This window comes from Mesocricetus auratus, unplaced genomic scaffold (genome assembly GCF_017639785.1).
Source record: "Mesocricetus auratus isolate SY011 unplaced genomic scaffold, BCM_Maur_2.0 Super-Scaffold_100014, whole genome shotgun sequence".
Classification (NCBI taxonomy): domain Eukaryota; kingdom Metazoa; phylum Chordata; class Mammalia; order Rodentia; family Cricetidae; genus Mesocricetus; species Mesocricetus auratus.
Window position 1 is genome coordinate 4,181,618 of NW_024429197.1, and position 16,085 is coordinate 4,197,702.

Below are 16,085 nucleotides of genomic sequence, written 5' to 3' on the forward strand. Positions count from 1 at the left end.
GGCGCCTCGGGCTCCGCCCACAGCGCGCGGGGGGCGGGGCGTCGCGAAGATCAGCTGACCCCGGCAGGCTACGGACCTTGAAGCAGAGCACCGCTGTGGATCCTCATCTGGTGAGACTGCAGAGGGCTGGCGGCAGGCCAGGGGTCGGGACCCCGGGCGCGCCCTGTTAATTCTTTCCTACAACCTCCTCCAGCCCTGCACGGCTCCCGGCGCCGGTCCCCTTTTGGGGCGCGGGGTCCCGGGCTTCAGCCCGGTCTGGCCTGGGATCCGAGTCTGGGTCGGGCTCCACTTCTCACCTGTCTTCCGGTCTCTTGGCTTCTGATTGCCTTGTTTTCCCCGAATTGGGCGGGGGCCTCGCGGCGCTTGCCCCAGCGGCTGCCCTGTCATTATCCCTCCGAACCGGCAGAGTCACCGGAAGGAGTTAGAGTCTTGGTATGGAGGCCTGGAGTGGGTAGGATCCAGGAGCCAACGTGGGATCTCCTGACACATTCTCCCCAGGTCTGCAGCGAGGGAACCCAGAGTGCCCCCTCCCACGCCAGGCTCACAGCAGGATTCCAAGGAGGGTTGGTTAGAAGTGTGAGGACTGCTGTAGGTTTTGTTCAGTTAGTGTTGTATCCTGTGTGTTACTGTGTGACCCAGGGAGCTACAGCAAGAACAGAATATTACCGTAGACCGTGCCAGATGTGCTTGGGTGGGAAGCATCTTCCTGGCTTTGCTTAAAGCTGGAGGAGTTGGGCGTGACAGGAGGTACTGTCTCCCGGCCAGCCTTTCTGGACATGAACCATGAGAGTCAGGATCCTTCCTGTTTCTGGGGGATTGTAGCTTACAGCTTGACCTAGGTTTTCATTGAAGTCTGCTGTCAGTCTAAGAGGTAAACACCTTTCATGACTTCCTTCATTTTATGCATCAGAACTCTGAAGCGCTGTCACTTGCCCAGAGGGACTTCTCAGTCCTAGGCTCTCCTCAATTCACAACTTTCCTCCCTTCGCCTTCTCATGCCTTTTGTTTGTTTTTCGAGACAGCGTTTCTCTGTGTAACACTCTAGCTGTCTTGGAACTTCTTTGTATATCAGGCTGGCCTGGAACTCACTGAGTTCTGCCTGCCTCCGCCTCCTGAGTGCTGGAATTAAAGGTGTGCGCCGCCATTGCCCGGCTCCATGTCTTTTTTCCCCCCTCTTAACCCCCCCTCACGTTTCCTTCCCTCTCCCTCTCCTTTACATTTTCTGAACCTTCGTTGTGCAGGTGATGCATCCAGACCATGAGAATAGGAAATATACAAACAGGGAGAGGGGAGAGAGACTTCCTTGAAGAGCAGTGTTTAACAGTCTTCTCCAGGAGCGTGTTCCCAGGGACAGGAGGAAGTCATGCACCACCTTGGAGAAGGCAGCTTAGAAATGGGTCATGGTATCTCTAGCAGGTTTTGTGGTGGAGAAGGATTCCTTAGAGGAAGAAACGGCGTGTGTGGGTTCCTGGGACTCAGTGGACCTGGGGTAGGAGATGGAAGTTAGGAGAGTGTTTCTTGGGGGTCCTTGGGACCTTGTCTCTGTGAATTTGAACTTGATCCAGTACCAGAATAGAACCTGCATCTGCTTTGGTGAGAAGCACCTCCCTGGCGTTGCTTGGAGTTGGAGAGGAGTAGGGTATTTCAGGAGATCTGTCTCCTGGCCAGCCTTTCTGGAAATGAACCCTGAGAGTCAGAATCCTGTAGACTGAGGGATGTAGGTAGCCAGGTAGAGCACGTGACTAGTGTGTATGAGCTCTCAGGACCAACCTTTGCTATCAAGAGCCTTTGAAGATGCTGGAAGGGCTGCTCACACCCAGTCCCTGCTCACCTTGTTTCCTTCCTGACCTGGTGGAAGGGAGTGAGGGGCTCCACAGTGACCGGGATATTAGTCTCAGTTCATAGACAGCTTCCGACAGGCTGACTCACTGGCTCAAAGACACTCAACCCTACTTTAAAGTGGGGACAGTGTTCTCTGCTCGGCCTGGGTGTTGTGAGAGATGGCAGTGTGAGGATGTGTGATGAACTGTGGTGGCCCATTCAGAGCCATCCTGGGGGCATGGGGCGGGGGAGTCCAGTAGGATATGTGCGGCTGGAAAACAAGAGGCCTTCTTAGACACACAGTTCTTACCTGGATTGTGTGTGAAGTACCGCGTCACGTAATTTCTCCCCCAATTGGCTATGCTGATGTCTTCTGCACTAGCCACTGAGACCAGGGAAGAACCTCCTATCCACCCTCTACCCCATACTGGAGCTGCCAGATCGTGACCTGGGGCACCCTTACCTCTAGCAGCTAGTCACGGGTTTGAGAGTCTGGGCTTCCTGAGAAAATGAATTGCCTTGCTTCCTCCCTCTGGCCTGATCATCGCAAGCTCAGCAGTCCTGGGTCCAGTCAGAGCTTTGTGAGGAGTCCGGAGGTGTAAGTGGGAACTAATAAGATCCAAGAGCGACTCCATCTGGATGAGGAAGCACCCTCTTAGTACAGTGACAAAAGGGGAAGCCAAACCCTTGGGGGTTTGACTCTTTGCTTTCTGGCTGGGTGGCCCTAACAGATGACTTCCCTACTGTGGTCTCGGGCCCCTCCCGAATATGTCAGTAGTGTTTCGTTTGAATCAGGCTGAGGACAGAATGTGTGAATGCAAGCCAGGACCGGAGGAGATGGCTCGGGCCAGGCCTTGCCCTCCCTTCCCTTCTCTGGTTGTCATGCATAGAGAGTGACAGTGTCCTACTCTGTGCAGGTGGCAAGGAACTTTAAGGACTCTGTCTTCCTGCTCCTTCAATCAGCCAGACTCTGGGGTGGGCTGTGGCTTCCTTGCAGGAAGGTGTCATGCATGTCCTTCAGGCTTTGGGAGGGACATGGGCCCCAGCTTCATATCTGGGTACCTGGGCAACCCTAGGGATCACCTTCTCATTCACACAGGAAAGATGCTTAGCGTAGCTTCCCCCCAGAGAGGCCTGGCCTCAGAGACCTTGTCTGAGTATAGTAATGACAAAGGAATGGAAACCTTGCCTGGTGGTTCAGCTGTGATCCCAGCACTCAGGTGTCTGAAGCAGGATTGAAGGCATAAGGCCAGTTAGGGCCATTTGTGAGACCCTCTTGAGATGCAAAGTTTAAATATAAAATGCTGGAGATGCAGGACAGTTGTTGACCTCTTCTCCACACATGCAAGGCTCTAGATCTCACCTCTAAAATAGGAAAAATACCTACATGTTCACAAGTTGTTTCAGAAGGTGCTGTTGGCATACAGACCCACCCCCTCTACCTGTGAACTCATTTGACTGTCGAGACAGCTATATGAAGTAGGGCCTGTCATTATCCTCACTATGTAGAGGACAGAGCCAGTTGACACCACGGGATCATGAAAAAGGCTGAAGACCTCCTCTTTCCCTTTGTGTAGAACGGACCTTTGCCAGCCTCCGAACTGTCTCCATACACCTGCACCTTCTCCCCTGCTGGGACCCTCCCTCTGCAGCCATGGTCTGGAGGATGCTGGGCGCAAGCAACTTTTCCATGTGTCCCAATGGCTCCATCCAGTGGATCTGGGATGTGTTTGGTGAATGTGCTCAGGATGGCTGGGATGAGGCCAGCGTGGGCCTGGGCTTGGTCTCCATTCTCTGCTTTGCCGCATCTACCTTCCCGTGAGTATATATGCCTATATGACAGGAGCAGGTGGGGTTGGTAGCAGTCCCTGTACGGTACAGAAGGTTCGGCTGGCTGGTCATTGGCCTGTCTAGATTTCCTCCCTCCCTGATCACATTCACTGATGGCCAGCTTGCTCTGAAGACGGGAGGCTGCATGGAGTCCAGCGCAGGCCAGACCTCACGTTGAATGATGCTGGTGCTAAAATAGTAACATTTTCCACTGTATTCTTGGCCTGTGCCTAGGTGCTGGTGGAGTTTACCTCCTTTGATCCTCATAACAGCCCTGTGACAGGCAGAGTTCCTTTCCCTGTTTTACAGACAAGATGAGGGCTAAGTAATGTGTTCTTTGTTCATTGCTCAATTGGAAAGAAATGGGGTTGGAAAATGGGAGGCCTGGGATGCTTTAAATATGGCTGTGTCCCTCCAGCCTGATGGTGAAGACGGAAGCAGGGACTACAAAATCATGTGGCTGATGCTGGGCTGGGAAATAAGGATGTTACTGCACAGGGGTCCAGAGTGTCCACATTCGGCTCTGCCACCTAATGGCTGTGACCTGTTAGATCATTGCCTTGCTCTGGGCCTTAGATCTCATTTACCCAGTGTGTGTACAGCTGGAAAGCTGGCATATGCCAGCGTCCAATTACATGCGGCATGAAAGAGAGCCCCTGGCCACCCAGCAGAGGCAGGAAGAACTTGGGGGTATGAGTTACTAGCAGGCAGGAAACAGCTGGTCAAGAGCAGCAGGTGTGTGAGATAAGGGACCTCGACTGTCATGCCTGGCTGGGCATCATGGGAGGATGAAGCAGGCAGAAGCGAAGTCAGGAATTCACCAAGGGCTCTATCATCTAAGGCTGTGGAGTCCATCTTCAATCCCAGCACTCAGGAGGCAGAGACAGAGGCAGGCAGATCTCTGTGTCCAAGGCTAGCCTGGTCCACAGAGTTCTAGGACAGCCAAGGCTACACAGAGAAACCCTGTTTCAAAAAACAAAAACAAACAAACAAACAAGAAAATTGCTCAGCCGGGCGTTGATGGCGCACGCCTTTAATCCAGCACTCGGGAGGCAGAGGCAGGTGGATCTCTTGTGAGTTCAAGGCCAGCCTGGTCTACAAAGTGAGTTCCAGGACAGCCCCCAAAGCCACAGAAAAACCCTGTCTCGAAAAACCAAAAAAAAAAAAAAAAAAAGAAAAAAAAAAAAAGAAGGTTTGGTTCCCAACACACATGACTGCTGCTTCTAACTCCAGTTTCAGGAGATCTGACACCTTCTTCTGGCCTCCGCACCAGGGACATACATGGTGCACATACATTCATTTTTAAGATTTATTATGTATACAGTGTTCTGCCTGCATGTTTGCCTGCACACCAGAAGAGGGCACCAGATCTCATTACAGATGGTTGTGAGTCACCATGGGGTTGCTGGGACCTCTGGAAGAGCAGTTAGCTTTCTTAACCTCTGAGCCATTTCTCCAGCCCCCCCAGAACACTTATAAACTAAAAATAAATCTTAAAAAATGTATGCTTGTTGGCTGGCTCAGTGTAAATTGCTTGCCACTTCATCATGAGGATCTTAGTTTGAATCCCCAGAACCCATGTAAAGATGGATGCAGTGATGCATGTGTGTAATCCCAGTGCTCCTGGTGAAGTAGGAAGCAGACACGGGAACATCCTTGGGAGCTTGTGGGCCAGCTGGCCTGGCATGCATAGCTGTGAACAAGAGACCCCACCTCAAACAAGGTGGAAAGTGAGGACTAATGCCACAGGTTGCCCTCTGACCTCCATGTGCATACCATGGATTCTGTATACCCAACCTCCTTTCCAGGTTCTGGGAGGCTGAGGCAGGAGGATCAAGAGTTCAAGGCCAACCTAGCCTATCTAGGGGGATCCTGTATCTCTGAACTCCTGATCTTCCTGCCTCTGTCTCTGAATTGCTGGGATTACATGGGTAGCCACCACTCCCAACTGTCTTCATTTTCTTCAAAAGCACAATTACACGTTTGTTATTTTGCTTACATGTATGTGAGTGCACCCACCACGTGTGTGCTTGGTACCCGGTGCCCAAAGATGGTATCTGGATCCTGTGGGTGCTGGGAACTGAATCTGGGGCTTCCACAAGAGCCTCAAACTCAGGGGGATCCACCTGCCTCTGCCTCCCAAGAGCTGGGATGAAGGGCAAGTACCAGCACTGCCCAGCTCTTTATTATTAGTTAATTAGTTAATTTTGAGACAGAGTCTCACTGTCTAGACCAAGCTGTCCTCAAACTCATAGGGATCCACCTGCCTCTGCCTCCTGAGTGCTGGGATTAACGTTTTGTACCATTGCACCTGGCTCTCAGTTTCTTTCTTTTTTTAAAATTAGCTTTTAAATTTTCATCATCATCATCATCATCATCTTCTTCTTCTTCTTCTTCTTCTTCTTCTTATTATTATTATTATTATTATTATTATTATTATTATCTGCCCCGGCCAGCAGGGCACAGCAGGTTCGAGCCCAGGGAGCCTGGAATGAATGAGACAAGAGACAAGGGGGAGATGGACAGCAGGACAACATGGCTGATCGAGCTGCCGTTTACTGAAAGTTCTGTACAGGCTTACATAGGGGAAATGCGGCTTCGGTCATGGGGCGGAGGTTGTTAGATCCGAGATGCAGGGAAGTGAGGGAGGGGGCTGTTAGGAGCAGGAAGCGTTTGATAAGCAAGTGAGCAGGAGGTCTCACCAGGGAATGTAGGTGTTAGCATTGTCAAGCGATGGGTTATCTCTGGCGCCAGGCCATCTGTGGGAAGGCGCCTGGGTTTTGAGGTGTGCCCTGGGATAAGATGTAGATCCAGTGACCTGGTCCCCAACATCTCCTCCCTTACTTTTTATTAATGAATGAAAGGGGTCTGGACTGTAGGTCTGAGAGTCGATAAGGGAATAGACAGTAGGTGTTAGCTATTAGGATCTTAGTGGGAGTATTAAGATGGCTTTTTATGATGTCACCCTTGTGTTAGAGCCCTTACAGGTACAAAATAAAAATGCCATGGGTGGGGATATCCATGAGGGGGCTGTGTCTGTCTTAGGTCAGGGAGTCTCATGGACCAGGGGTGTTTAAAAGCCTCTCCCTGTCATTGGAAATGACATCATATGATAAATATTCCTGGCTATCAGCTATTCCTGTGAGCCCAGGTTCTATTCATAGGGAAACTGGGGAGGGGATGCACTATTCTTAAAAAGGCTGACAATATTTACAAGAGGTTTTAAATAATGATGATCACTCCCAACAATTTTTTTTTTTTTTTTTTGGTTTTTCGAGACAGGTTTTCTCTTTGGCTTTGGAGGCTGTTATGGAACCAGCTCTTGTAGACCAGGCTGGTCTCAAACTCACAGAGATTCGCCTGCCTCTGCCTCCTGAGATTAAAGACGTGCGCTGCCACTGCCAGGCTCTTACTGGCCTTTTAAGTGGCTTCTTTGACCTCAGCCTCTGAGCACATGCCCCGTCCTCTTCCACAGCCAATACATCAAGGCCTGCAAGACGGGAAACATGGACCAGGCCCTATCGCTGTGGTTCCTTCTAGGCTGGATCGGTGGAGATTCCTGCAACCTTATTGGCTCCTTCCTTGCAGATCAGCTACCCCTGCAGGTGGGTGGGTCCCAGGCACAGTAGGGCAGCTAAGGACAAGTAGGAACACTGTGGGAGGAGAGGCAAGGGCCTCCAGTGTGTCAGCCGACACTCCATGGCCACCATGCTGTGTAACCACGCCTTGAGTCAGGGTTCTGTTCAAGTCTCGGTTCCCCCATTTGCCATGTAAGCATACCACACCACAAGGGGGCTGTGGTTCTGAGGGGTTGGGGGCCCAATTAAAATTTTTGAGTGTGGGGCCCTCAAAGTCACAAATGGAGTTTTCCTTGGGAACCACAGACATCATTCTATGGCCAGTAGGACTAGGGTCAGTCAGGAAGACCATGGCTGTTCTGTCTGGACTCTGGCACTAGATGCTTTGTTGGACTGTCCAGGTTGTATTCTTGCTGGACCCCTTGTCCACCTGATCCCACATTTGCCTAGATAGGAACCTGGAGCCCTCTGTTCAGTTGAGGAAACAAGAGGGTCAAAGGGGTGATGTGACCAAAACTGGTCACCAGATGGGGTGCATTGGAGGGTTGCGGTGGGGGCGGGGGGGGGGGCATGTGTTGTATCAGAGCCTAGGACCCGGGTCTGCTTCTCTTTCCCAGACCTACACAGCTGTGTACTATGTCTTGGCCGACCTCCTGATGCTGACCCTGTACTTCCATTACAAGTTCAAGAATCGGTCTTCTCCATGTGAGTCCAGGGGTCACTCTGGGTTGGGCTCTGCTGGCCTTGGGAAGCCTGGGACCTGAGTTGAAGCAGGCAGAGATGGAGACGTGTGCAGATCAGGGACACCCCGCTTGCTCTCTCCTTTCTCTGGTTCAGAGCCAGAAGGAGGGTGAGTCATGGCACAGCCCCCTGGACAGAGTGCTGACGCCTCTGCCCTGACTGTCCTTTGTATCCCTAGGGGAAGGGTACTGTTATATCCCCATTCTACAGATGAAGGACTGAAGCTCAGAGAGGCTAGGTCACTTGTCTAAGGTCACACAGCTACTGAGAAACGAGGCTGGGACTCCATTCCATGCTGTCTGCTGTCACCTAATCTTGATTTCTCTCTTGCCTCAATCCAGTGTCTGCCCCTATCAACTCTGTGCTCTTGTTCCTCTTGGGGACCGTCTGTATCACACCACTGTTACGCATCGCTGATCCTGTAGCTGTCTCCAGGGAAGGCTTCCGGGGACGGACACTCTTGTCTGTGGATCCAGGCAATAAGGTCGGGGATGTGTCTGTGGCAGTAATGGGGGTGGGCTGACTCTCATTCCCCTGAATGATCAGATAGATGTTAAATTGTGGGGACTACTCACCCTCTTGGGGAGACTGCTCCCTAAAACTCCCACCAGATAGTGAATGCCCCCTTCCGCACCCCCTCTAGCCCTTTACAAAGAAGGAGGTCATCGGCTTTGTCATCGGCTCCATCTCCAGCGTGCTGTACCTGCTCTCAAGGCTGCCTCAGATCCGTACCAATGTGAGCTTTCGGTAGGGGTGTGGGTCACGTGGAAGCAGGGCTGGCAGGTTAAGCAGTGGTATGGGGCAGGAGTGTTTGTTCAGAAGCTGTGGACCACACCAGCTGTTGATGTGGGCAAAGTCACCCAGCTAGCAAATGGGCCCCATGACGCGTGCTGTGGAGGGGTGCATGAGACTGTGTCTCAGCAACATTGGAGGTCAGGTGTGAGGGAGAGTGGACAAGAGGTATGAGGACCCCCACTGGAGGCTTGCCCGGCAGGAGGAATCCGTGAGGGCTGTGCAACCTGTGGCCAGCAGGCATAGGCAGCTATGACGTCTGAGGTCCTGGAAGAAGTGCTTGGAGTTGGGATTTGGAGTTGGGCATTGGATAGGGCTGTTTTGGGTGCCAAGCCCATGCTGGGCATCAGGCACACAAAGAAAAACAGGCTCAGAGTATGTACCACACAGGGCACACACGTGGACAGTTAAAATCCAGAGTGATAAGAGCCTCTCTGAGCTGGGCAGTGGTGGCGCACACCTTTAATCCCAGCACTCGGGAGGCAGAGGCAGGCGGATCTCTGTGAGTTCGAGGCCAGCCTGGTCTACAAAGTGAGTTCCAGGACAGCCTCCAAAGCCACAGAGAAACCCTGTCTCGAAAAACCAAAAAAAAAAAAAAAAAAAAAAAAAAAGAGCCTGTCTGGTTTCGGGGCCAGGGCGCTCTCACTAGCCCAGACTGACCCCTAGCTGGCTATATAGTCTAAGCTTGGCCTTGAACTCCTGATCCTCCTGCCTTAGCCTTCCCAGTGCTGGTATTGTGGACAAGAACTCTCTGGGGTCTCTGATATCACCCTTCCACCCCACCCTCCAGTTCCTACGGCAGTCAACCCAAGGCATTTCCTACTCACTGTTTGCGTTGGTGATGCTGGGGAACACGTTGTACGGACTGAGCGTGCTGCTCAAGAACCCTGAGGTGGGCCAGAGCGAGGGCAGCTACCTGCTGCACCACCTGCCCTGGCTCGTGGGCAGCCTGGGCGTGCTGCTGCTTGACTCCATTGTATCCTTTAAGGTATGCGATGCTGGCAAAGTCATGTGGGCAAGGCAGTCTCTTCTTTAGCATGCTCATCCCTGCCAGTGCACCCCTCTGTCCATCCATCCATCCATCCACCAGTCCATCCGTCCATTTGTGTATTCGTCCACCTATCCATTCACCTACCCATCCCTCCATCTACAGTCTAGCCTGTTATCCATCCTCCATTTACCCGTATCCAACATCATTCACCCGTTCATTCATCTGTCCATTCACCCACCACCCTCTCACCTATCTACCTGTCCATCCATCTGCCTATTCATCCACACATCCATTCATCTACTTATCCTTCCATCTATAATCCAACCTTTCATTCAGATTATATTTACCCTTCCAACCCCATCCATCCATCCATCCACCCACCCATCCATCCATCTGTTCATTTATCTACCCATCCAACTTCCCATCCATCTATCCATTCATCCCCCCACTCATTTACCTTCCTATTTATTCATCTATCCATCCATCTACTCACCCACTCCCATCCATCCATCTATCCATCCATCCATCCATTCATCCATCCACCCATCCATCCATCCATCCATCCATCCGTATCCATCAGTCCATCATGTCATCAAGATTATGCACTACTTGTGTGTATTACGTACCTAGCACCCTCAGTGAGCAAGGACAGAACGCACCAGAGGTAGTTACTTCACTTCAGTGGTACCAAGTGCTGCAGACAAAGACAGCAGGAGTGTATCACCACTGGGCTGTCCTGGTTTGGGGTAAACAGAGGCCTCAGTGGGTATCATCTCAAGTGGGTCAGGGGAGAAGTTATTCAAGCAAGAGCAGGGGAGCAGAGTCCAACCGCAGCCTGTGCAAAGGCCCTGAGGAATAGAAAAGTCAGTGCACCCATGCATTGGAAACAGAGCTAAGCTCATGAAGGCAAGGGTGAGTGGCTCAGATCCTGACCTCCACTGCTTCCTCACTGAGTGGCACCTCGGAAGTCATCAGCCCCTCAGTGTCTCTCTCCTGTCATCTGCATTCATAGCCGCTGTCTCACCAGAGTAACAGTGATGGCATCAGTGTCTGAACACTCCTCCCATGTTTGCCAAGTGGCTCTTGTTTCAGCGTTTGCCAAGTCCCCCATGGGATGTGGTGAGAAAGGCCCAAAGTGGCCCAGGCTTTTAGTGTTACAGAGAGGAAGGCAGGGTTCTATTCCCGGGTTCCTGATGGCTGAGCTGGGAGATCGGGGCTGGCCCTCAGGGTGGTGGGAGAGCAAGGGCGAGGACAGGAGGTCCTGGCTGGCCCCTGTCACCCGCAGAACAGGGAAGTGTGGGAGGAGCACCTCCAGCCCAGTGTGTCTGCTGTGGCCTTAATGCTACCCTCAGATCTCCATCCAGTTCCTGGTGTACAGGCGCCACACCACTGCTGCTGCCTCGGAGAGAGAGCCCCTCCTCCCAAGCTGACCTGTGCCCTGGATGACGGGAACCTCAGCTGCCATCCCAGAGAGGGCAAGGCATGGGCCTTGATCCTGCCTCCACCGCTGGACTGGGCCTAGGATGTGGCCTGAGGGAGGCCTGGAACCCCTTCATGCCTGGCCTTCAGACAGATCTGGAGTTGGATCATGCTATGCCGGGACATACCTCTCAGGTGTAAGACAGCTGCCCGAGGAGCCTACAGGGACCAAAAGCTGAGACCTCAGAAGATGGTGTGGCCACCTCCCATCCACCTACCTCAATCTGCCTGTGTACCCCAGGCTACATCAGCCAGGGGACTCAGGGTTGTTCCTCTGACTGGACACAACCTAGTAAATGATACTTTCCAGCTGGGCCTGTTTCTGCTGCTCCTTCCCACGGTGCTCGGGGTCTGGGCAGGGACCCAGGGTAAGTCCAGAGTGGTGGGGGAATCGTGTCCAGCATCCATGGACTCTTGACTTTCTAACTTTCATCTCTCTGTCCTCTTGTAGACAGGCCCTACCCTGGTGGTGGGACATGGCAGCAAATAGGGACATATCAGTGGGTCCCCTGCTCCTGAGGCTCTGGAAGAGGCAGATAACTAGGTGGGGTTTGGTCAGACATCCCCAGAGGCTTGGCATGACCATGCTACTGCTTCCTGCATCCTCTCTAGGGTTGTATGAGGTTAGGTGGACAGCCCAAAGAGAGGCCTGTGGTCAGGTGTCTTCTTGTACAGTCAGAACTCAGTGAAGGTCACCTTGGAGGTAGAGAGGAGGGACAGACTGGTGCCCTCCTGAAGAAGATGGTGACTAGAAGCATGGGTAGAGGACGGTAGGAGACGGGGCACAGGGTGGTGACGCCAGAAAGGAAGGGATAAAGATTGATTCCCGCTCACTGTTCCAACTTCCTGTAGGCCACCGCCTTCTGGTGACTTGGGGGCAGAGAACCAGCTACCTTCCCTGTTAGCCCTAGCTCATTCACATACATTATTTTAGGTCCAGAAGAGGCCACCTGACAGGGACAGACGGAGGGCAGCCACCTCCGAGTGCTCTTTGAGCTGCTCTGCCCGCAGCTGCAGAGAGAGGGTCCTGACACAGACCCAGGCAAGGCATGCGGTGCTCCCAGCCCACTGCTGGCGTCAGGTGATCTTTGCAGCTAGATATCTAGCCCCATCCCATCTTAGGACCTGGCTCTCTGTCACTTTCCTAGGGTTGGATGGCACCTTTCCAAGCCTGAAGGTCTGGGACCTCAGTGTGACACATGACCCCAAGTACAGGCCTGAACTGTAGCTATGTGGGCAGGAGAAAATGAAATGACAGCCCTGCCCCCTGAGAAGCCCTCATCCCTCTCTCCAGCAGGGGTGACATCCCTTCACGGGGGGGAGATGTGTTTTGCCTGTGGGGAATGCCTGTCTGACAGAGGAGGTGTGGTCTCTACTCAGGGACAGTCAGGCTGCAGCTTACCTAGCCCTGATCTGTCCAGTAAGGGCCGCAGAAGGGGGCTTTGCAGAGCCTGGCAAGTGGTTCATGGACTTCAGGGTCTCATGCCTGCCTCAGCCAGTGGTGAGCCTTGTGACTTGGGCCAACTCGCTAAGCCTGGCGTCCTCTCCCACAACACTAAAAACCGTGTTACTGACCTTAGAAGCCGTTTGTGCTGACTGCATGAGATGCACTTTTGGGTTTATGTCCTGGTGTCTGTCAGTCACATGGGTGAAGAAATGGTAACCACGATAGTGTGTTTAGGCAGCTTACTTCCCCTCAGGCGCCTGTGAGACAGCCAGTTTGACTAGCAGGACCTGCTGTGGTGACAGCCCCAGATGCCTGCCTTTTCTTCTTGCTGCTTGTCACAGGTCAAGAAGTGGCGGGAGGCTTATCTTCATGTGTGGCCTGGAGGTACCCTCAGGCCTCATGTGTGGGCATTTGGTTCCAGTCCAGGCTCAGTCACAGAAATGGAAATATACCTGCCAGGATGGTCTCCCTCAAGCTACTCAAAGGGAGGGGAGGCTGGACCATGTGCCTGCAAGGACTCCTCCTATAGTGTCAGATAGTAAGGGTGTGTGTGTGTGTGTGTGTGTGTGTGTGTGTGTGTGTGTGTGTGTGTGTGTGTGTGTGTATTTATTTTGGTTTTTCGAGACAGGGTTTCTCTGTATTGTTTTGGAGGTTGTCCTGGAACTCACTCTGTAGACCAAGCTGGCCTCGAATTTACAGAGATCCTCTTGCCTCTGCCTGCGGGGTGATAAAATTAAAGGTGTGCACCACCACAGCCTGTCAAATTGCAATATTCTGTAATGGAGTGTCTGATCACCCAAGGAAGTCCTTTTCCCAAGGTCAGGCATTTAGACAAGTCCCCATTTCCTCAGGGGCTCGAAAGTTCCTGCTTGCTAAAAAGGGAGACAAATATCTCTGGCAAGAGGAACTTGTGGCCCTTCCATTAACATATGACTGGTGTCTACTGTCAAGATCAAAGCTAGCTTCCTCAACCCAATAGCAAGCCATACCCCAGCTCATAGGCCTCGTTCTCTCATGTACTCCTGCGTGCAACTATAGAGTTTAAAAGGTGTATTCTTTTTTTCAATAAACTCTCACACATCATGTCTGTCTCCTCTCGTGTCTGTCTCCTCTTTTCCCCTCGCAGACTCCACATGTCCTCTTTGGGACCTGAACAGCATCACCCACCCCCAAGGAAGCGGGTCTGTAGCACATAATATTGTGAGGCCAGCCCAGGCAATGCAAGACCCTGTCTTAACAACAAAAACCTAGAAATAGCAAGGACAAATAAGGCCCCAAAACATAGCAATTTAAGTTAATTTCAGAGTTTCGTGAGTTTATATAAGATGTTCATATTCTGAATTTCATGTTTTTTTTTTGTTTTTTTGGTTTTTTTTTGGTTTTTCGAGACAGGGTTTCTCTGTAGCGAATTTCATGTTTTTAAAAGCAGTTATTGAAAACAAAGCTTGATTGGGCCGGAGAAATGGCTCAGTGGTTAAGAGCATATCCTGTCCTTGCATCAAACCTGTGTTCGATTCCCAGCCCCTACATCAGGCAGTAGAAAACTGCCTGTAACTCCAGATCTGATACTCCTCTGCCTCCCACCCAGGAATAAACAAAAGTTTTAAAAAAGAAAGAAAACCAAGTTTGGTGGCATAGGCCTTTTTTTCATCTCAGCACTGGGGAGGTTGAGCACAAGTTGAACATCAGCTTGGACTGCAGAAGTCCCACAAAAGACCACCATCCATGTATGCAATCAGCAAGAACATTTATTTATTATCTCTAGGAGGTACCAGCATGCTGGGCTGTGCATCCAGCACAAAGGCAAACATGGCAAAAGGCGATGCCCAAGAAAAGTTGCAGGCTCTTTTTATACACAACTAAAGGAATTCTAAAAGCAGTGTATCATTCTATGTATGATTGGTTTACACAAGTGACAATCATATTAGTTCATTTCTAGTTGATTAGGGATAGAAGGGGTGGGCTAAGTTTATAGCTTTTAGATTTATTTATTTATTTATTTATTTATTTTTTGGTTTTTCGAGACAGGGTTTCTCTGTGGCTTTGGAGGCTGTCCTAGAACTAGCTCTTGTAGACCAGGCTGGTCTCATTCACAGAGATCTGCCTGCCTCTGCCTCCGGAGTGCTGGGATTAAAGGCATGCGCCACCAACGTGCTTTTAGATTCTTAGACAAGTCCCAGGCTTTGTCCTTATTTGGTTATTGCCTTGAGGTGCCTGGGGGGTGGGGTGTGGATGGAATTGGTCATGTCCTAGTACCTGCAATTCTCACCCTTACTGTGTATGAGGGGATGCGGGTGTTGGCAGTTGATTGCCCTTTGTTCCTGTCTTCCTCAGAAACTGACTAAAACATTTCAGGAGGCTAGAACTGAGGCCAAATTCTTTTTTTGTTGTTGTTGTCTTTGTTTTTTTGTTTTTTCGAGACAGGGTTTCTCTGTGGCTTTGGAGGCTGTCCTGGAACTCGCTTGGTAGTCCAGGCTGGTCTCGAACTCACAGAGATCTGCCTGCCTCCGCCTTCCAAGTGCTGGGATTTAAAGGCGTGAGCCACCAACGTTTGGCCTGAGGCCAAATTCTTAATTATTAGGGGCCTGTCATATTTGCCTGGCCCTGTCACAAAGCAAGTAGAGTAAGGGAAATGCAAATTAAAACTTAACTGTCAAGCAAGAAAGAACAAACAGCACCAACTAGTTTGTTCTAGGGAATTGTCTACATGTCCCAGGCTGACCTTGAACTCTGGAGGTAGCCAAGGATGATCCTCTTGCCTCTGCCCGCCAAGTGCTGGGATTCCAGGCTTACACCACCACATCTGACTCTACAGTCTGTCTTTGGGATATCTTGGTTATAGAGGATTCTACCCTTTAAGGAGCAGGCCCAGGTAATCAAGACTTTGACCCCTAGCTACTCACGTTGTGTTGCTTAGAGCTCCAGGCCCAAAGAGAGACATCCCATACTGTAAAAATTGCCCCTCAGTGCAATGATGTGTCATCCTAATCCACAAATAGGAACCCCACACAGATGTCCCACCCATTAAGACCTAAACAACTAGTTTGGTATAGTGGCCCGTGCCCTTAATCCCAGCACTTGGGAAGCAGAGGCAGGCAGATCTCTGAGTTCAAGGCCAACCTGGTCTACGTAGTTAGAGAACAACCACTGTTAATCTCCAAGTCGAGAATAAGAACACTACCACAATTTGAGCCAAATTTGAAGCAAGCTTGATTTTTATTGGGGTGCATCTAAGCTAGACAGCGACTGACGGCGTTGTGTTATAGAGAACAGCCCTGGGTTTTACTCCATTTTAAAGAGTAAAATCACCCCGGAGCAGTTGTACAGAAGGGAGACAATGGGGCAATAAGGAAATACAAAAAAAAAATTCTAAAAAGCATCATGTGGTCCCATGTGATTAGGGAGG

The 16,085-nt window shown here is 51.2% G+C and overlaps 1 protein-coding gene across 2 annotated transcripts; it reads left to right on the plus strand.

The window, feature by feature from the left end:
* Slc66a1 (solute carrier family 66 member 1) lies at positions 1 to 13,762 on the plus strand. 2 transcript variants are annotated; one of them, XM_013121240.3, is made up of 8 exons: positions 1 to 110; positions 3,399 to 3,639; positions 7,127 to 7,256; positions 7,847 to 7,934; positions 8,312 to 8,454; positions 8,614 to 8,706; positions 9,553 to 9,750; positions 10,766 to 11,073. In XM_013121240.3, the coding sequence occupies exons 2-8, from the start codon at positions 3,476 to 3,478 to the stop codon at positions 10,805 to 10,807; spliced, it is 858 nt and encodes a 285-aa protein (XP_012976694.1). In that variant the 5' UTR covers positions 1 to 110; positions 3,399 to 3,475; the 3' UTR covers positions 10,808 to 11,073. The 2 variants fall into 2 exon arrangements, with proteins under 2 accessions (XP_012976694.1, XP_012976693.1); XM_013121239.3 differs by lacking the exon at positions 10,766 to 11,073 and adding an exon at positions 11,106 to 13,762 and having other exon boundaries at positions 4 to 110; positions 9,553 to 9,738.
* The last annotated feature ends 2,323 nt before the right edge of the window (positions 13,763 to 16,085 follow it).